This window comes from Phanerochaete carnosa (genome assembly GCF_000300595.1).
Source record: "Phanerochaete carnosa HHB-10118-sp unplaced genomic scaffold PHACAscaffold_12, whole genome shotgun sequence".
Taxonomy (NCBI): Eukaryota; Fungi; Basidiomycota; class Agaricomycetes; order Polyporales; family Phanerochaetaceae; genus Phanerochaete; species Phanerochaete carnosa.
This window is the reverse complement of record NW_006767639.1, coordinates 1,249,323-1,270,415: the sequence shown is the minus strand read 5'-3', so window position 1 is coordinate 1,270,415 and position 21,093 is coordinate 1,249,323. Positions and strand designations below refer to the sequence as shown.

General features: G+C 48.4%; 6 protein-coding genes across 6 annotated transcripts; 2 read left to right on the top strand and 4 right to left on the bottom strand.

The window, feature by feature from the left end:
* Positions 1–1,499: 1,499 nt before the first annotated feature.
* Positions 1,500–2,098, bottom strand: PHACADRAFT_105797 (uncharacterized protein; the record flags this gene model as incomplete). The annotated part of the gene is made up of 2 exons (XM_007401393.1): positions 1,500–1,959; positions 2,016–2,098. Coding segments are annotated over 2 exons (543 nt in total), but the record flags the coding sequence as incomplete, so codon positions are not given.
* Positions 2,099–11,423: 9,325 nt separating this feature from the next.
* Positions 11,424–11,818, bottom strand: PHACADRAFT_105550 (uncharacterized protein; the record flags this gene model as incomplete). The annotated part of the gene is made up of 2 exons (XM_007401392.1): positions 11,424–11,573; positions 11,621–11,818. 2 exons carry the CDS (start codon positions 11,816–11,818, stop codon positions 11,424–11,426), a joined length of 348 nt encoding a protein of 115 aa, XP_007401454.1.
* Positions 11,819–11,832: 14 nt separating this feature from the next.
* PHACADRAFT_33050 (uncharacterized protein) lies at positions 11,833–14,253 on the bottom strand (the record flags this gene model as incomplete). The annotated part of the gene is made up of 10 exons (XM_007401050.1): positions 11,833–11,853; positions 11,882–12,043; positions 12,103–12,720; positions 12,782–12,940; positions 12,997–13,080; positions 13,147–13,640; positions 13,688–13,785; positions 13,831–13,921; positions 13,986–14,027; positions 14,088–14,253. The coding sequence occupies 10 exons, from the start codon at positions 14,251–14,253 to the stop codon at positions 11,833–11,835; spliced, it is 1,935 nt and encodes a 644-aa protein (XP_007401112.1).
* Positions 14,254–14,487: 234 nt separating this feature from the next.
* Positions 14,488–15,966, top strand: PHACADRAFT_213996 (uncharacterized protein; the record flags this gene model as incomplete). Its single annotated transcript, XM_007401391.1, has 3 exons — positions 14,488–15,157; positions 15,511–15,686; positions 15,742–15,966. The coding sequence occupies 3 exons, from the start codon at positions 14,488–14,490 to the stop codon at positions 15,964–15,966; spliced, it is 1,071 nt and encodes a 356-aa protein (XP_007401453.1).
* Positions 15,967–17,050: 1,084 nt separating this feature from the next.
* On the top strand, positions 17,051–17,422 carry PHACADRAFT_33048 (uncharacterized protein; the record flags this gene model as incomplete). The annotated part of the gene is made up of 1 exon (XM_007401049.1): positions 17,051–17,422. One exon carries the CDS (start codon positions 17,051–17,053, stop codon positions 17,420–17,422), a length of 372 nt encoding a protein of 123 aa, XP_007401111.1.
* Positions 17,423–18,131: 709 nt separating this feature from the next.
* PHACADRAFT_33047 (uncharacterized protein) lies at positions 18,132–18,880 on the bottom strand (the record flags this gene model as incomplete). The annotated part of the gene is made up of 3 exons (XM_007401048.1): positions 18,132–18,457; positions 18,510–18,676; positions 18,732–18,880. 3 exons carry the CDS (start codon positions 18,878–18,880, stop codon positions 18,132–18,134), a joined length of 642 nt encoding a protein of 213 aa, XP_007401110.1.
* Positions 18,881–21,093: the final 2,213 nt, after the last annotated feature.

The window sequence follows — 21,093 nt, the reverse complement described above, 5'->3', positions numbered from 1 at the left end:
GGGTGCACTGTTACAGGCGGACCAGCGCATCCGCAGCTTATGCGAGCAAGAAACTCGAGGCCCTACAATGTCAGATAATCCAAGTTGATTAGTGTGCCCTTCACGACTAGCTGAAATACTGTACAGGCGTCGAAGCACTTTCGTCGAGCAAGTACATTACAATGACTACAGCCAATTCCGCAGAAGCATTATTCCGCGCAAGGCGTTCCCTGTCTGCGCTCAGAGCCTCTGAGCAAGTCGTCCATCTCGTTTGAATGGTGATGTGCGGACCGGGCATCAAAGCCCATGAGCCCGCCAAGCCCAGCCCAAAAAGCCTGGCAGCGGGCTCAAGGCCGGGCTCGGAGTGTGGTCGAGCCCAAGCCCGACCCGGAAGCCCAGGCTTGGGTGCACCGGCTCTGTTACTATTCCTTGAGTTCAGAAGAGGTGAGAGAGACCTGATATGTACATACCAGACCTAATATGAATATTCTAGACTTGACGGTTCCCGCCGAGCACGATTGTGCATTACCGTCTAGTGTCTGCCCTAGGCGCGCGCTCGTGGACTTCGTTGCGACTCGACTTATTGCGCGAGTATACGTCTTCTGGAGGTTATAAGTACATGCAGCAATAATATACTACATCCAAATATACTCCCTGTTGATAGCATCAGAACATTCATTGTATTGTGAGCAAGCCCGCGGCTTGGACCGGGCTCGGCACGATGTCGCCACAAGCCCAAGCCGGGCCCGCACATCACTACAGGCTCGCAGTGATAATCAGAACGCACAGCTGGCCAAAGGTGTCGCACTTCAACCGGCGCATTGCTATTACCACGGCTGGCATTTTTGAAATGACAGCTCGGATACGTAGCATTCTTGTTTCGAGCCGGTCGGATCCCAGAGGTCGCAGTATATATCGCTTGTAGATGGGTATCCTGCTGGGCCTACATCGACAACATAGATATTCACGGTATACTAGTACATACTATATAGCTCAGCCCAACGAAATATCGCAGCAGGAGGTTCAATTGCAGTACAGATCCTCTCTCTCTTCCGAGTGCACGTTCTATCTCTAACACTGGCACGCGAGACTATATAGGCTGCCTAAAAAACTATGTGGAATACTCAGTGTTGTGTACGCTGTGACATCCCAGGGTCCCTTTCGGCGGAGGCTTCGTCTTGGGTCGCTTGGGAACCCGGGTATCATCTCCCAATGATATGACTGAGTCTCACATATAGCCCACCGCACCAAGCATTTAATATGGCCACACGAGGGCACCCGCACACAAGGCATTTGTGTACTGAGGCTGTGGAGTAGATGGAAGAACCAAGCGGGTTTTCAGCCCTACATGCTTTACACAGAGTAGGATATTGCATCATTAGGATTGCTTCTATCATGCTTGCGCTATCCAAGTTATGATGGACTTAGTACATTATTGACCGCCACCTACTCTCAGGATGCGGGAGCCTAAAGTTACAGCTGGGAGAGAAGTCTATATGACACTAAACGCATTCTTAATTTCACCTAGCGGCTCCCATCTTCTTGCGACCAATGCCGCGGCCCACGAAGCCCCACTTGATCTGGGGTGCCTGGGTGACCACAACGCCGAGATCTTCGGCAAACTGCCACACCGCGCTGGGGTTTTTCTGGAAGTGGCGACCGACGAAGATAATGTCGGCCCAGCCGTTGGCGAGCACCTCCTCCGCAACATTGCCATCGCGGATGCCGCCAACGGCTGCGACGAGGATCCTGCCATTGACTGCCTTGCGGATGTGGTCCGCGAGGTACGCCTGGTACGCGGCGTGGCGGCCCTCCTGGCGCACGAGGGGCAGCTCCTGCAGAGGGTGGATGCCGCCGGAGGAGACGTCGATGAAGTCAACGCCATGCTTGGCGATGATGCTTGCGAGGCGTGCGGAGTCCTCCACGCGCCACGACGGCTCATCGAGTAGGGTGTTCTCGAGAATGTCGCTTCCATATATCCTGAGACGATGAATCAATACTCACATTCCGCTCAGAGTGATGCAAAGAGAGCGCACCTCATGAACAGGGGCATGTCCTCAGGGATGATGGCACGCACCGCGTCGATAACCTCGAGGTGGATGCGCCGACGGCCGTCCAGGACTGGGGCCAGGTAGAGTTATGTAAGACGTCAGTGATGGAATATCGGACAAGTGAGACTTACCTCAGCTCTGTAGGAAAGTCTCAAGGGGAGTTACCGCATGGCACGCACCACTGAGGCGCGTCGGCCGACAGATCCTTACTTCTCGCCAATCTCTTCATTGCCAAACCGCCCATCTTCCTCAACACCAAATCAACGCGACAGCTAGCATGGCTGCGCAGGGCGCCGAGCTCTTCGGTACCCATCCGGTCCAGCGCTGCCGCGGATTCGGCGAACACATCGCTGATGTCGTCGAGCGCCCTCTGTGCGATGTCGAGGATCCCCGAAGGCGCAGCACGTGCACGGCGTATGTGGTGGGTCAGTGGCTGGTATTTTCGATGGATTTACTTGGGGTGTTAAAACACGTGGATGCAGATGCTGTGGCCGGCGAGGTGTGGGATGTGGCACGGGCGTTGCTCGGGGCACCGCTATTCGGTTGCGGAGTCGTTGGGCATACGCGACGCGATAAGGATATCTCTCGAGAGGTGTATGCACCTGCTGTGCAAGTGCCAAAGGCGTAGGTAGTGGGCGGCTTTGGCGGACGGGGGTTGATGACGCTTGTAGGCAATCTAACCAACGCGAAAGTGGGCAGAGGACGTAATTTGGAACAAAGGAGAACAGGGCGAGCGCTATGATGCATGCTACTACCCTGCAAATAATCAGCTGAGCACGGCATACACCATTACACAACGGGAGAAATCCGGGTCCCGCATCCAGTTCCGCGCGGAGCGTGATTGGACATCATCGACATCTCCAGTCGGGTATCCAGTTGTGGCTGCTGGACAGCGAGAAGCCATGCTACTCCGAAAAAGACGATCAGTATCTGACGTTCGTCGAGCTCAAGCGGCGAACGAAGAGAAATGCGAGTCTTGCGTCTGTTCATGCTGTAGGCTGGGCCAAAGTCAACGCAGCTCACTCTTCGCACAGATCGCCTGAGTCTGAAGACAAGCTCAAGAGTAAAGCATCGACCTTTTTTTTATAATGTATCCCGGGACAGCGTGACTGACCGCAGCATGTTGAAGATTCGGCATCATCGGCACGCGAGTATCACGTGCCAAATCAGATCCGCTGGTCTTATCTTATCTTCACCTGCTCCCGGTTGCGCCAGCGCGCTGTTACACAACACCTCAGTGTTCACGGTATTCTCCCGTCCATAGATATTGAGACGAATAGCTATATATGTATTACTCCCACTCTCCTCCGACTGTCCATCCTGACCCTTTCTCGGAAGTCCATCACCGTCATCTAGGATCTTCTACCTCTACAAGCGTCCCGATGGCGAGTGCAACAGCCTGGACCTTTGTGAATCAGTTGAGTCCGGCGAGGCCTTTCAAAGCTCAACTGGCCACAAGCACAAAAGCAAGGCGAGACGGCAGCTCTGGAAAGCCCAATCTCGAGGGCTAGGCAGCTATGGAGCAGTAACGACGACAGCAACGAAGAGCCTGAGTCTAAACAGACACAATCAACTTCGGCCATCCGTGCTTGCCGCTTTTGGCCATTAATATTCGACATGTGGCAGAGGCACGCAAATCACGAGAAGTAAGCAGACACGTCATTGGCTAAATTCACCGGACCGTACCCAGTCAACCGGCCGTACGGCTCCATCCACCGCTCGCGATATCAAATTTACATGTTCAGGGGGATGCTTGCAACCCAGGGCAAGCGTGGCAGTCCCGACATGTATGCCCCTTTTTTCTCGTCGCACTCACCTGCACATTACTTTGGCAGTGTGATACCCAGTCCTGCGACCTTCGGCACTAAAATTTTGCTGTACGCTCAGGGACGAACCTCTGGCATGCTGCAGCCCAACGTCGGGTTGACATTAGAATTATTCACTCCATCAATACTCCCGCCGTTGATAATGGGCTGTCTCGTTGTCTGATCAACTCTAGCTCGCTTGCCATTTGATCTTCTGTTTTGACCCCCTTGAGGCCGACGGCAGACAACACCTCGATGGGTCGTGTGCTCTATCTTTGTGAGTGAGATAACTTATAACGCCGCAAGCGGTCACGGTAAGAAGTGCTTGGAATCCTGAAGACCACGCATGACCCTGAGGATCACGTCTACTCCTACTTCCAGGTGCTTGGAGAAGTGCATCCACAGCTAGTAAATGTCTGTTTATATAAACAGCAAACCGTTCTGAATCCGTGTATACAATTTAGACTCATCTGGGGATATATCGCATGGGATAATCGCATTTCTGGATGGCGCTTCAGATCAGCCCTTCGGCGTTCTGATCTGTGCCGTTGCAGATGGGCTTGTAGTTCAAGCGCAATGTTGTGCGCAACCTTACCATGATGCCACAGTAAGCCGTCTATCAGGTCTTAGGAGGATTACAATACTTACCGCCGATTATTTAACACATATAGCCGCTGTGACATACTCAGGGGTCCAGATGTTGCTCCATGAGGATGTTCCAGTTCCTGAACGGCAGCCTCACATGCCAGTCGTCAATGATCCTACATTCGCCACTCTGACAGGCTTGAGAACTGGAGACGTTCAAGAATAGCTATGACAGTGCGGGAAATCTTTTTGCATTTCTAAAAAGGCTGTGCTGTAGCACTCATTGTTTGTTAAACCTTCGTGCTGTGGGTCCATGTTCTAGCAATTCTTTGTCGCTTGTAATAGCTAGATGCACGCTCCTTATTTTAGATATACCCGAGGCGACATCTCAGATGTAGTTTGGTTGAGTAGCTACTAGTTGGGTGAGAGGTGAGCGCAGAGATGACATTATTGTGGCAGAATATTGCCTATTGAAGGACAATGGCCATGGCAGCTGGTACATCCCCGGCATCTGCCAGGTGATTGCTTTGAACATCATCTGATCATCATTGTTAGCATATGGTCAATAATAAAGTAATAAGTGTGCTTGCCCCGAGAAGGGAAGCTTGTAACAGGCCTAGTGCCACTGACAGGCCTGCGCACGCATCCACAATAATTCTGCCCTCGGCAGTGACAAGGTTTTACACAGCGTTGCCGGAGAGTACTGGCTGCCGTCTGATGTCACTGAAGGGACGGCTGGAGGCCGGTAACTTACCCTACACAGCCCCAGCTGTCAGATAGGCTCATGTACGGCAGGAAGGCCATTCATTCGGGAAAGAGGAAGATGAACAGTCATCAGCAAATAAAGCGGTCACAGATAAGTGCTGACAAATGCTTGCCATTCTGGCAGACGCTGAGAATGCAATACCAGCCAATACCATCCAGCTGGCATTGGCTGGTATTGCATTGCCAAGCGTCTGCCAGACTGGTTGGCGCTTGCCAGGTAACCCAGCACTGATCTGTGACCTATTTTTTGCCAATGGTTGCTGAACACAGCACTAGAGAAGGAGGGCCCCTATCTTTCCAACTATACCTCTGCAGACCGGCAGTGCTGAAGTACTGAAGCGTCAACGAGACGAGGTTGCGGCATGTTAATCGTGCTGAGCAGGTCTGCTGCTCATGATGTAAAATTCAGGTGGAAGCATTTCCCCAATGCGGAGTGCTTTCCTTTTCCGGAAGGCAGGCGATGCGACTCAGGCATGCGCTTCTCCCGAGGTACACTAAGCGTCAAAAGTAAATGAACACCCACACCGCTCGGGATCCAGCCTCTATTGTGACACAAATCTCGGAGATACTCCCATGCTTTTATTTGTGTGGGCTCTACATGGTTTTGGCTTGCATATTTATGAAAAATTGTAATACATTGGTCAGCAGGAATTATACAATGGGGCTGATTTCTAGAGCAACTTCTGCATGCATAATGTAGGTTTAAATGCAAAATTTGTACTGCAGCTTAAGAGCCTTACTAACAACTGTTTGTGGAGTCTCCCTTGCTTGAACAAATATTTGAGGCCCTTTCAGATATTTTACACAAGAGAGTTCATGCTCTGAAATTTTAAGGAATGGAGGTGCTACATGTCCTCCCAGAAGTCCATGTGCATGCTCTGGTGCCCAAATAGTTACAATATTACTTGGAAGAGCAAATAAAGATGCGATAATACAAAACAGCTCATTAGAAAGCAGTTATTGGGTTGAGAGAAGGCAGTTGTTGGAGGAAGTGGCATATTGGACAGCATCAATTAACTACATTGTGTCCCAGCATTGCAAATCCCTGTGATTATATTTTAAACCTTTCTCAATCTCTTGTATACTATATTGAGAAGTATTGTATTGGCCTGTGTTGCACCATCTTTATGTAAAAAAAATTCTGAGGCACACTTCAGAGGCAACATGCAAGCAGTCCACAAAGGAAGGCACCCATGCTTTGCCTTCATCCTCCTGAGGCTCTAATTATAATTCTGTCAAATAGCTGCAAGGTTTCTTGGCTCACTAAGCAGAAAAGTGAGACCTTCAGTCTCTAACCAAGAGTCTGTAGTGGGAGCCAATGTGGGAGGAAGAATGTCACTAAGGTCCATTAATAGCTGGAGAGCTCTGGGAAGCGTGCTTCTATAAATAGCCCTAGTAACCAGGAATAAGGGGTAAAACATCCTACACAATTTTCTGAGTGCATAGGCTGCGGCATTTTGGCAGAGCACAGCCAAACTTCCATTGGAAGCACCAGTTTAAATGTGAGTCGAAATATCATCTGCTCATAGCACTATCGCTTTTCACTCGAAGCTTTCAATATTTTATATTTGGTATTCCCATGTATATTAAATCTCGCACAAATATTTCTAGCATTTAATACCCAGAGCTCGCAGAGAATGAGAGTGTCAGGTGGATGTTCATTTACTTTTGACACTCAGTGCAATTCCCAGCCATCGCTGTCGCTTGTATTCCAGCGCATAGATGTCAAAGGTTTGTGAGCTCCGTTTTCCATTGAATAACCAGGGACAATCACAGAGTCTCTGAGTCTGTGTGAAGCATTCTTCCGGCATTAGACCCCTATGGACATGATGCAGACAGTGCAGATAGCACTGACTGAGAACATCGATGGTGGAAAGGAAGGTTGCACTTCTGCAAGTATACCAACAGCCTTTTACTGCATGAGAATATTGATTGCTGACTTCCTTGCTGCTTCAATATTAATTCGCTCACAACAGAGCCAAGTTATATTTGGTTCTGCACATCGCCTCTTTAGTGCCAGCGCTTTCGGAAGCTCGGTGCAATATTTGACAAAACCCTACTAGCAAGGGTCACAAATGAAAGAAGAGCAATGATATATATATATATGCTGACAGTTACTTATAAACTGTACAAGCAGCAGCTACCCTTGATATAACTTGCCTCCCCACTTCCCAATGCTGAGTATGTCGGCACAGTCAGACCAAGCTCTTGTCCAAGCCTACATGCAGCTGTAAGCGCTACTCCTGCTTGTGGTCAATGACCTGGTACTCATACCTTTGTCTTATAGTATCACGGAACACTATATTGCCACAGCTGCCGCAGGCAAGTACATTTCTTGTGTTTAGTTGCGTTACTCATGTACTCCCTGTTCCCTCAGCCCTTGTTGTCTATGAGGTTCTAATTACCATCAGTGATGAGATCAATATTGTTTGGAAAAGACCTGTCACTGCATCTGCCGTACTCCTTGGCTTGGTGCAATGGTGCATACTTCTCATGACTGTCCTGCAAATTGCACCAGCAACAGAGAATGTAAGTCTAAAACATCTTTGATTATGTGTAATTTGTAACATCTTTGTTTACTTGCAGCCTGACGAGTAAGTACGAATTTTTGAGGCTTACAAACAACAGGTTGCTCACCAGAACCTGACACACAGCTGCATATTGTTGGAAATTCTGAACTGGGTATTCTTCCTTCTTGGAACCCTCTAAATTGCACGTATGTCTCATGCAGCCTACTCAAATTGGGGCTGCCCACTGACTTTTACATACCAGTCTTCTCCTCTCTACGCATGTTCGCAATTTGGAACAGGAACTTTGTCTGGTCACTGGCAGTGTTTGCACTAAGCATGGTGCCATTCGCAACAAATCTAGTATGTATCATCTCTGCTTAAGCGCCGCTCAGATGTTATCTGAGCCCTCTACATAGTATAATGCTGTGAAGTTGAAGTACACCTTTATTACAAATCCACTTGCTGGAGTAATATGCATCTCGGAGGGTCTGTCCTCCGCACGAACAGACACCATGTAGGTGTCCATATCTTGCTGCTGCACTTTTGTAATACTAAATTTCTTCAATATAGACGTATGTTCCGCGGTCAAAATGTTGTAACATGCCGATGACACTGATGTCACCTGCTCACAGTCGTGTATATCACACGGGGCTCACTGGTTCTTGCCGACACGATTATGCTTTTCCTAACATGGATTAAAACCTTTGGAACCTGGAAGAATACCCGGCACCTCAACATTAAGGTGTCACTGACAACGTGCCTGCTGCGCGATGATCAGTCGCTCTCTGCGCGCCTTCACATTTCCCGTTACTAACGCTTGACTGCACATGCAGGGACTATTTATTTCATGTGAGTGTGACTATAGAGCTGCGTCAGAAGGGATTGCTGATGAACGATGATGGATGTAGAGCTCTGCTTGCAATAAACATAGCTCAGCTGCTAACAGACGCTTTCCCTTTGGTACGTCCCAACAAGAGCACGCAAAATGATGGCTGATGTCGAATATAAGAACCAAGCACTTATGGACATGTTTGTAACTATTCTGGTGCGTACTCTGCGCTACTTTTACCTTTTTTGCAATCATGAATTGGCCACGCAGCCATCGGTGCTCATCAGCCGCTTTTTAATCAATCTGTGGATGGCAGGCTTGGCAAAGTCGGATTACTCTTTGCATATGAGCAGTTGGCAGCAAGGACAGCCGAAACTGCTGTTCAATAGGCCAATGGATTGGCTGGGAAGTATTGGGGGAACGCTGCAAGACGGCTGGGGCGACGAACCCCGCAACGAAGAGAGAGATGCTGCAAGAGTGGATGAAGATTGAATGAAGATTGAATGTCATGTGACCAGTGCTGAAGCGAGCTAGATTCTGGATCAAGCGGGTGGTGGCATTTGTAATTTATGTGGGAAGAAAGCTTGAGGCTTTTCTATCAAAAGATGTCAATCCGGCAGTGTACTTTCGGGCTCAGCGACGCGTAGATACACGAATTTTGAGGCCATAGCACGTCTCTACACAATAGGTAGCTCCACTCAGGTATTTTTACGCAGGATTTGCACCATGAGTTTGGGCTCGTCCCACTAGTGCTGTCAACATGATTGGCTGCAAGACATGCACTGCTATGACATACCGCTCACAATGTGGTTCACATTCTCAATCTTGATGAACAGTGTTCCGTGCTCGCTGTCTGGAGCCTGACTGTTTCCACAGAGTTCATGCGAGACCTTCGACATCCACACCAACATCCCGGCAGAGCAGCTGTCTCACAGTGCGATGACCTTCGCGTCTGGGAGCACAGCTTCTGCATTCAGAAGTGTCCAGTGAAAAAGGCCGGCATGGTCAGATTGCGAAGCCTGCAGGATAGCGACGAACAAGCCCAGATGTGCAGTCCACTTGTATGAGTTCAGCACCTTGGCTACCTTGCAATTTGCACGCTTTGCCAACCTCTCCCCCTAGAACGATGACTGTGGCTTCTTCTCATCAAAAAGTAGGAGTAGAATTGTCTCTGCTTCATGTTTCAGGACTATCTTGACCTAGTGTATCTCAGTAAGGCGATGGCTGAATGACCGTGAAAGGAGCAAAAGGAGCGATCATATTGGGATAAAATGAAGAGGACCAATAGTGTTGGTGTGTGTTGCAGTGCGCGGGGAAACAGTAATGGCTACGTTATGAGCCACGCCTTGAGATAAGTAGTCTGATCTGACAAGACCACATATGTACCCGGTTCAGAATACTCTAAGCCAAGCCAACGCTGCATTCTGAAGGCTTCCCACTCAAATGCAGTGTGAACAGCCAGAAGGGGTTGTGACACACGAAACGGACAGCCTGAAAAACAGGTCAGCGCAATTCAGCAAGACCTTGAGGGAAGATGAGCACTTGCTTTGGAAACGAGTGTCGCTGATGACGTTCCTTGCGCAATTTTATCTTGTTCATAGGTTTCCAAGCTGGTGCTGTAGTACACATCTTGGCGTTGCAAGACGAACACCTGGCTCCCCCTTGATAACGCAAATGGCAGGCCCAAATAAAGCCCTTACAGGTTGCTGTACACCTAGCGAGGCTAGCGAAGACGTAGCAGTCAGGAAGAGCTTTCATTGGCCATGAGGGTGCAGTATGCTGTTGCACAGGAGATCGGAGATAAAGGAGAGCAAGCATAGACAATATTATAACATTGAGGTTGCGGTCAGCCGTGGGAGTGCAGACATCGATTCGATGATGAAAATCTAGAATACCGCTTAGCTCACAACAACAGCAAAAATAGCAGGACAGAGACACACTTAAAGATCTCGCATCCTCCAGCGGCTCTCTGCCTGCCAGGGTGCCCCACTTCCTATGCAATTCCTCGCAGCAAAGCCACTTTGCCGGCTTGAGTATGTTGTGATTGCGTTGCTTGCCTTCTCGAGATCCAGAGAGAGTAGCAGAGTTCGATACAGTCATTCTTGCGCGACATGATTGTGTGCTCGAATCTCCGGCGAATCCTGAGATAAGGTGCGTTTTGCTATCTAATTTTTGTTGCAAATTTCTGCTTACCCTCATGAGGAAGATGCCCCAAAATTGCATTAAAATTGTATCAAAATTGCCTCATAAGGACCTCATCAGGCAAATTTTGTGTCATGATACACATCACAATGCCCTAATGCATCCTGATTGTGGGAAAATATTTGCGATAATTTAGCGCTATGGATTGGGCAAGTATCTCTGTGTCACGTGATTTTAGGATCTTGAATGCCACGACACTATCAGACCGCCTCCCCCTACATCAGAGAAAACTCCTGGAGATAATTAGAACATAACGCAACCTAATTAGTCTTATAGGCTAGTTAAGACAAATTAAATCAGTTGCCAATTAGGCATGCTTGGAATAGGCCAGTTAAGAATTGCTTAGACGCATACAAGATTAGACATAAAACCAGTTATGTCATATTAGACATCAGATAGCAACATATACATGTGCTGGGTATATGGAAATACTGCAGCTACTTGCGCACAACAACCAGTAAAGGCACAAAAGGGCACACCACTCCACAATCTAATCAATCCAGCAGCCAACAACTCGACCTGACGGCCAACAATGTTAGGCATCAAGCACCATGAAGGCAAACGCACTGTCTACAGCTTTATCAGCATCTTGTACAGCAGCAACCATGCCGCTCGCATAGTTTCTGCCATAGAGTTCTGTTACTGATACCGAACATATCATAAACAACTAGATAACTTATGCAATGTTCATGTATACCTAATGCATGACCTGGTGGTACATCTGCAGACTTGCTTTCTTAACACGGTCGAGAAATGACAGAACCTTCTTGTACTCTTTCTCAGCCTCTGTGATGTTGTAGTCGGAGGCTTCCTTGCACATTCCAGATGTCCAGTCAGCAAGAGCCAACTTGATCTAGATCAAAGCCATCAACGAGGCAGGTCAATGGAATGAACAAAACATACCAAAGCACATGCGAGAGCCAGCATTGGCTCTGGTATTTCCAGCTCATGAGGCGCAAGGTGGACACTCGAACGGAATCTGCTCGTGTGCTGAGCAGCAATTGATGGTCGTGAACGGCCTGGCTTGAAGAATATGGTGGCAATGATCTGGGTGATTAGTGGGCGATTGAACGGTTCTGCACCATTGATCATGCCCTACCATAGTATTATAATGTGTCAGTAACATGCTATAGCCCATGTGTTGCAAGGACGCACCGTCATTATGTTCCCTGAATAGATATATGCCAAGTCAGTACTAAGTCGTCTAATCCTTTGCGCAGTATCGGGTTCCTCTGTGACAAGGCCGTACTCGCTCGCCACTCCTTGGTTTGAAACTGTCTTCAATTTTCCACGTAATAGTGCATTGCGTTGCTCGCACTGCAAACCATGCGATTAGTATACTTTGTATACATACACCTATTTTAAATTGTACGTACCAGCTCTACAATCTCCCGTGCAAAGTAAATGCAGTCGCGCAGTCGGTCCTCAACAGGTCCAAGGCTTTGGTCTTGCGCCTCAGTAATGACAAGATCTTGTTGTGCAATGAAGTGCAACTCTACCAGGTAAATTCCTATGAAACACAAGCGTAGGTATTTTATTGTAGCAAGAGGATGAACAAACTTGCCTTGGTGAAAGGCCATATCACCCTGGCACCGAGAAATACATCCTTTCCCAAAGGCAATGATATGCGCCTGCTGTTTATTAAGGGCCAGCTTACCACGGTCGTTAAGGATTAGCTTTGCCTCAGGATGGACCATTCCTTTCCAGCCCAGTATGTTTGCAACAGTCTGATGAGTAGGGGCTCCAGCAGTTGGATATACAGCTCCAGGCTGCAGCAATGCCGGAGGGCTGGTGGGTGTAGGTACGGAGTCATTGGTTCTGTTGGTCCCACCACTATGTCCAGTGAGAGCACCTTGTGGGACCGCAGCTCCTTCTGTTGGCGGGGGCATTGGCAGTGGTGCACGCCCTACAGCCGCCATTGGGGCTTTGACCAAGACTGCGGTAGTAGGGGCTGATACCCCGACACCAACCTGCATAGCATTGGCCATACGGAACTGAGGTCACTGAGGCACATCAGTCAGGCTGATTGCTAGCGCAGCAGGAAAGAATACATACCTCACGAGTGACCTCCGCTTCATTGTGAGGCCACCTCCGCTTCTTCTGCATTTCTTTTGAGTCACTCGTATCTGCTGCCTTGCGCTTCTTTGCTGCGTGCTTCTTATACTTTTTTGTGGTTGCTTCTGACACGAAGAGTGCAATGTTGGACTCCTCACTCTGTAGCACAAGTAGTTAGTTATCTATGTGTAAAGATAATCAAATATTAATTATACCTCAATGAGTGTGTCGAGTTCAACAGCTTTCATGTTGCTTGTGCTATTGGCTCCGTTAGCTTTTGGCTCCATGGTGTTGGCTGTCTACAGAGCGATTGCATGAAATAAGTATTATATAGAAGGTCACAGAGTCTGACTGTAGTTCCGTACCATGTTTAACTTCTCCTCGTCCTTGTCCTCCTCTTCTTCACCAGAAGTCACACTGGAGGACTCCAAGTCAGTCTTGTATTTACTCCCAGAGCTGGCTGAGCTCTCAGTCAAGTCTGAATTGCTGCCTCCATCTGACAACACAGAGCCGCCGTTGTTGTCAATGTGCTTGGGCAGTGGTTGCACATTTACATGACTGCGACTTGGCACAGTCTTGGCTGTGAGCGCAATGGCAGTGGCGGCAGCAGCAGCGGTAAGGTTGGTACCAGCTGTGTTGGCAGCAATTATCTTAGCTGCAGCAGTGGCGATGGCAACAGTGGTCTCACCGTGGTTTGCAGCAACATTGGCAGTCTTCTTCCTGGTGCGCTTGGGCTTCACTACAACTTTCTTGGTGGTGAGTGCGGATGCCACGGCAGGCCTGTTGGTGGTCTTGATGAGAGGCTTGTTGGGGTCAGAGTCATCGTTGAGAAGTTGACTGGCAATGACGGGGCAGTTGGCTAAAATAGACAGGTGAGCTTGGTCTTATTTGTGCAGGTGGACCTACAAGCTACATATCCAGGCTTTGTTTGGCCAGAGCATGCCCAGGCTGGGCATTCTCCGTAGGCTGACTGGGCTTCTCCACAGGCTTCTTCACCTTTTCCCCTGTGTTCTCTTCATTAGCTACCATCAACACCATGTCAAATAGACCTGAAAATGCCTGCGGTATCTTTCTTGGTCTTCTTTTTCTTGGGCTTTTCCTTACCCTCCTTCTCAGCTGCGTTAAAATCCAAGTCCCACGCTGTTATGCACAGTGGCCAACGAGGTACTACAGCAAAGGCTGCTTCTAGCAGCAAGCAACATACTGGGATGTTCTAGTAGGTCAGTTTTGGTGCGACGAGAAATATCTAGAAGTGGTGGGTGAGTACCAAGTGGTTACAATTTGGGACAGACTTTACTGAACTTACTGAAGATGATGTTTGCTTCGTCAAGGTCAGCCTGTTCTTTTGCAGCACGTTTTGCAGCATGCTCAGCACAAGCACAAGCACGGTCATTCTTCAAATTAGTTGTAAGCTGCGGTACAGCATCACCGGCAGTGGCTTTGGCACCAGCTTGAGCAGCATCGGTGGTCATATCTGAAAGTCAAGAGTGAGGGAGGACGACAAGAAGAGGTGCGAGGGGGGGAGGTGAAAACTTTGCGAGGAAGTGTGGGACTTTACGTGATGGCGTGCTCAGAAGGTGAAGCTAGCTACGGCTTGTTTCAGCCTCCCGTGCTAATCAATACGACCTTCGAGGCATACCTACCATTTCTTATACACTGTCTCTGCTATGCCCATCTGTAAAGGATGCCACAAGTCTTTCTCTTGCATGGATCTCAATGTGCATACCTCTCAGTCCAAACAACCCGGCTGTCAACACGTAAACAGCACTTTGGCAACTGTGCCATTGGCAGAACCTGGCCCAGATGAAGAGCTCGAGACAATGCAAGTTGATGATCTTGAATCAGAGCCTGCCGTATTCAAGGGCGACTTTTTTGGGCAGTATTCAGCTCAGGACCTGCCAGGCTGGGGCGAGTTGGGAGCAGAGTTTGATGGAGTGGCGGCCGAGCTAGACTTGCCAGGCTCCAACTCAGAGCCAGAGGCCAACGACTCCGATGTACCACCTCTTACACCAGACGTCTCAGATGGAGACGACAGCGATGATGACAGAGACCTTGTCAAGTGGGCAGCTGCATCTCAGCTGATGTGGGAGCCAGAACCTGCCAGCAAGACACTTCCTGAACTTCCCGAACTTGCCATGCCACCCAGCTCTCTACATGCAGAGTCATTGCAGTACAATCTCAACAACGGCAAGGTCACTCACTCTGCTGCTGGTACAGATGTTGATGCTGGTCACATGCATCAGCCCTCGACACATTCAGACGCAAACATCCATACCGTGGATGAGGCCAAACGACAGCGCATGGAAAATGCGCTTTGCACAAAGATCTATGTGCAGAAGTTTCTGTCAGAAGCCGCTGGTGCACCAATTAAACCTAGTATGTCAAACAAGACCAATGCAGTACACACAGGCTACAACAAGTACACTACCAAAATTCAGACAAGTGAGAAAAATATCTACGCACCATTCGCAAGCAAGCTTGAATGGGAGTTTTTTCGGTGGTCAAAGCTTCGTGGCCCAGGTTCGACTGCACACAATGAGCTTCTGGCTATTGAAGGGGTGAGTACACTATATGCAGGTATGAGCATGGGGACTAAGAGAGATTCCATGTTTATCAGATGCAAAAAAGGCTAGGCTTGACATTCAAAAATGCACGAGAAGAGAACAAGCTTGTCAACTCGCTGCCATTGCCATGACCATGTTTTGAACACCATGAGATCATTGTTGCAGGAGAAGCCTTCAACATCTACTATCGCAACATGATTGAGTGCGTACGTGCGCTCTATAGCGAACCTGAGTTTGCTGCACACCTGGTGTTCCTTTCTGAGCAACACTACTCTGATGCAGACCATACACTCCGACTCTTCCACGAGGTACACACAGGGAAGTGGTGGTGGGCTGCTCAGGTGAGTTGGCCGCACAGTACATCCTGTTGAGCTGTGCTAAACGAAAGAATTACAGAAAGCAGTTGAAGCAAACACACCTGGTGATACGATCATCCTCATCATTCTGTCGTCTGACAAGATGCAGCTCACCCTGTTCTGTAACAAGGCAGCATATCCAGTATACATGACCATCGGAAACCTTCCTAAGGATATTTGCAGCAAGCCGTCGCGTGGCAGTCAAATTTTGCTAGCTTACCTACCAACCACAAAACTCGAGCACATCACCAACAAGGCTGCATGACGCCGGACATAGGCGAACCTCTTTCATGCCTGTATGCAATGTATCCTTACTCCTCTGGATAAGCCTGGCCAAGACGGCATGCCCATGACCAGTGGTGACAGCATTACTCAACGTACCCACCCTCTCTATGCAATCTATATCTCAGACTATCCTGAGCAGATCTTAGTCACTTGTGCAAAAAGCGGTGATTGTCCGGTTTGCCTTCAGCCACATGACAAGCTCGAGATCATCAATATGACGTATCCATCCTGTGATATTAGTGCAGTGCTTGAGGTGGTTGCGCAGATTGAATCTCTATCCCACGCTGAGTACCGAGAAGCTTGTCAAGACGTTCACATCAAACCAACATATCGGCCGTTCTGGGAGAACTTGCCCTACTCGGACATCTTTTGCTCTATTATGCCCGACATCCTCCATCAACTGCTGCAAGGCGTAGTCAAGCATCTCATTTCCTGAATCAAGACGGCGTTCAATGCAGATGAGATTGATGCACGCTGCCGGCGGTTCCCTTCCAATCACAATGTTCGACTCTTCTGTAAAGGAATCACCAAGCTCGAAAAGCTGACAGGACGTGAGCACGCAGACATTTGCCAGATACTTCTTGGGCTTGTAGTGGACATGTGCTTGCCAAGTGGAATGTCCTCTATATGTCTCATCTGCGCTGTGCATGCACTACCCGACTTTGATTATCTTGCGCAGTATCTGACACACAGCCAGCACACTCTTGATGCCCTTGAAGATGCGTTGCAGCGCTTCCATAGCAACAAAGACATCTTTGTTGATCTCGGCATCTGCTCCGACTTCAATTTCCCAAAGCTCCACGCATTTCCACCTGTCGATCGAGTATATGGGTTCTGCCGACAACTTCAACACAGAGTATACTGAGTGGCTGGATATTGATATGGCAAAAGATGCGTACCGGACTACAAACAAGAAGGATGAATACGACCAGATGACACTTTGGCTGGAGCGCAAAGAGAAGATACTACGGCACGATCGATATATCAAGTGGTGCGAGAGTGGCAAACTTCCACTGACCGAGCTTAGCCCTCTGCACCAACATCACGATAGCCACGTTCTCATAATGCAAGAGCCATCTGCTAAGGCGGTTTCTTTCTACCGTCTTGGTGCCGAGTATGGGGCTGTCAATTTCGAGAAGTGCCTCTCGATGTACATTGTCAGGCTTAACAACTCTCAAGCTTCTCCGGCATCAGTATGCGATCTCGTGTCAACGTTGTGTCTCGGGTTTCAGAAGGTCCCAGTCTATCACAAGGTAAAATTCTGGGAAAGTGACTTTTCTCAATACCGGCATGCTTCAGATGAGTACAATGTCATTCACGTCACTCCTGCACATAGCGACAAGCGTGGTAACATTATCCCTGGTCAGTTTGACACCGTATTGGTGAATCTTGGTAACGGTGTACCGGTTGGCATCACTAGTGAGTACCAATTGTAGAGAAATATCATCAGGCAAGTTTGGTAATCGCAGTTGGAATAATTTCAGGCTATCATGTTGCACAAGTTCGGGCAATTTTCTCCATTCCAAAACGCAAGATTGGAACACTTTTCTCAAACCATGACCCTCCCAAATATCTTGCATATATTAAATGGTTCACATCGTTCACCTGTTCAGAGGCCAACCATGGCATGTACAAAGTGATGCAGACTCTTCATGATGGCAAACACGAAGCAAAAGTTATCTCACTTTCAGAAATACAGTGTAGTATACATTTATACCCTGCGTTTGGGCCTGTAGTCCCCCGTGAATGTTCTAGTAGCAACATTTTGGATAAGTGTCTGAAATTCTTCGTTAGCAGCTTTATGAATTGTCACATCTACGGAACCGTCATATAACATTGTTCTAACTGTAATAAGCTGTCCCCTTCGCATAGGAGCTAATCACTAAGCATCAATGATAGAGTGTATGGGCGCATAGCAAACTGAAGGTGTTCATCCCTTGGTTCTGCCTCGAATCCATCCACAACTCACTGTAAACACTCCTTCCAGGCCATGTTCTGGAGCTCCACCTCAGCAAGGATTCTGTACAAAAACTGAGCCAGATCTGCAAAGGCTTGGTTTTCTGGGCAAGCCTTGAGCTTCTCATAGATGTGTCGAGTCTCCGGGTACCACCAAGCGGGACGCTTGCGAAGGATTACCTTGAACAGTTAGGGAGCTGGGATGCGCAGCTCTTCGTTGGACTCGCCCTCAGAGTCTGGAACAAACTCTTGGCCGTCGGCATTGAAGTGCGGCCTTGCTTCAAGCTCGTGAATGCGCCGCATAAGGAGTTCACGCGAGCATCCCAGGTATGGGGTTGTTTGTATAGCCTGGTCGACCATCATTGGCGAGGATGCATAGCACTTGTCCCCACATGCGCAAACTGCTGGGATGACTGGTTTGCATGGAGTTGGAGTTTGTGGGAATAGAGTTGGGCTTTGTATTGTTGGTGCTTCGTGTTCAGGAGAGCCGGGCAGATAAATCAGGCCTGGCAATCCTAGTGAGAGGTTGGCACACACAGAGCCAGAGTATAAAGCTGCATGGCACACCTTCTGCTATATAGGGCATTGTTTGAGGCCTCTCTTGACCCTCACCAGCATCCAGACGTCTGTCACCCAATTCTCCGTCGGCTAACGCTGAGTTCAAACAAAAGATACCAGCATACCACTGAGTCTCTGTTGTTTGTGAGTCCAAAGCACCGCCCGGCATGTAATAGCTGCAAAACAATTATGAGCTCAACAGCTGTCACCTGATATATTCAATTCATGTACTTTTTGATTCTTCTGGCCTGCGGTGAGCTAGGACAAAGCTTGCGCTTGCAATTCAACGTGGCTGTAGAGTCCAGTCCATTCACATGGTTGTCGTTGTGCAGTGGTAGCAGGCTTTGAGCAGTGGGAGGGGATGTGCGAGGTCGGAGCATGATGGCCAAGGCAGAGCAATGAAACCACAAAACTGGAGGCTATTATTATCATGGATTGTAGGTAGATTAGGAGCCATTAAGGACATTTGAAGTGTACGGCTTTTAAGGCGCATAGCCATGCGAGCTTGAAGGTGCCATGGAATAACCCTAACCTCTGCATCTTAGGCGCTTTAGACCACAGTATGCTGAAATTTTTATACGCTACGCTAACTACAACCAAGCTCATGTCAAATTTACCTGGAGGGTTTTCCCTGATGTAAAAATTACGGCCGCATCTCCTCTCCTCCATTCAAATGTCTCTGCCACGATGGTACCACATACTCATATGGTTGAAAGTAGCAGAACTCGGACAAAACAAGCCTGGTGGCGTCTGGGAGTTGCCAGCACTTTTAGCGCAGGTAGGCCGAGACTGACCTCTGCTCTTCAAATTCTATGCTCACCATGAGTTGGTCTCCCCCTTGCAACACATCTCTCAATGCAGATTCCCTCTTGAGAAAATTACTCTCGAACATATCCTTAAATATGTCTTGCGTGATACCACTGGTGCAACTCTGCAAATAATGCTGCCCGAGCTGCGGCATATAAAACCACCATATCTTGCCTTAAAATGTCTCGTAGAGTTCTGCCTGCAGAACTTGTTATCTGGAAGCATTAATCGCAAGGGAAATTAGTTGGTCAGAAGCATATCATCAAGCTGGGGCTGGGGCTTTGGGTGCATACGTGTATTTACTGTCAGTCAACTGCTATCTGAGGATTCACATAACACTCCAAAATGTCAGGCTCAACATGACGTTAGCTCACTCCTGTGCGACTTGCTGTGCACCACTGCTAGGATGGACCCCTTTGAGGTGATGGTGAAGGAAACGTAGACTTGTAGTGCAGGCATAACGAGAAGGGCGTGCTGCTGTTATGATCTACTGGAACACATTTTAGGAAGACTGGCCACGTTCAATTTCAAACCTTGACTCGTTCTGAAAGACCTACGAGCGGCGCCATACAGCGTAGTGGCAGAAAAGACAAACGGGCTGAAGCTCAAGGATGACAAGATGCCGAGCTAGGCATTGTTGCACTGAAGAGCAAAGTCGTTGAAGAACGTGTGAGCCATGGTGCATTTTATGCAAAGCAGCCTAAAGCCTTGTACGTTTCTTTGGCTCTCAAGGCAGCTTTCACTCACCAAGGTTATAGGGACAACGAAGACAAGGTGCTTTGCAAAGAAGTGAGCCGAAATGATCTTCTCGCTCTTCCTCGCTTTATCACGATCACTACCATGCTCTGGTTTCATTTCTTCATCAGCTCTGAGCAAACACCAGCTCGAACTCAGCCAGATATGCTTAAGACGCATATTATTCTATCGTTGCAAGACATTTTGCGTGGCTACCCTGTCAGTATTCACATAAGACATCAGTAATATGGTCTCATTGCACTCAACAGCTCTGTATGCAAACGGTATGAAGTGCACAAGAATCTTTGCATGCTGGTCATTCAAGAGCGATGCCCACATATATGTCCACCTTCTATTTGCAAACGCGAAAAATTTCGTACTCAATTTGCTTTGCAGTGCACAATACTTTGCGAGCCAGGTCGCGCTTGGCTTGCCCGACGAACTGAGCAGACAACCTACGCTTTGAGGCTCTTAGATCGATCAAGCTCCTATCTTGTACACCTGCATTCAGGATGTAGAGCGCAACGAATGGGCGACTGCGATCCGCAACACACAGGCACCACTGGTGGCATTGATGCTCACCTTTCAAGTGTACCCTTCATTATGGGCTCGGGCGACCTAAAGCCTGAAAAGGGCAGCGGATTTGCACGCATCTGTGATATCTGCTGCAAAGCCATCTTCCCTGCGACAAGCATTATCCTGACATCATCTCTCAAAAGTTTCAGTTTGGCAGCCCAGACATGGGAACTTATTAAGTTACACTGGACTAGCCACCCAGAAGCATCCAAGAGCGGCTAAGACACGCTGAAGAATTTCCGAAAAGCCCAAAAAATGGCACAAGCAGGAATTGAACCTACAGCCCGAAAGTAACCACAGCGCGCTATACCACTAAAGCATAAAACCTTGCAAATATAAGCTTGGAATTGTCCTATAATACCACTTTTCTACCTCAAAGTCTTAGCTGTAATATTGTAGCCAATTATCAGGTATTAAAGCATTGGAATGTAATTGTACAAAGGTATATTCTAATGGCATGGCTAAGACATTGAGT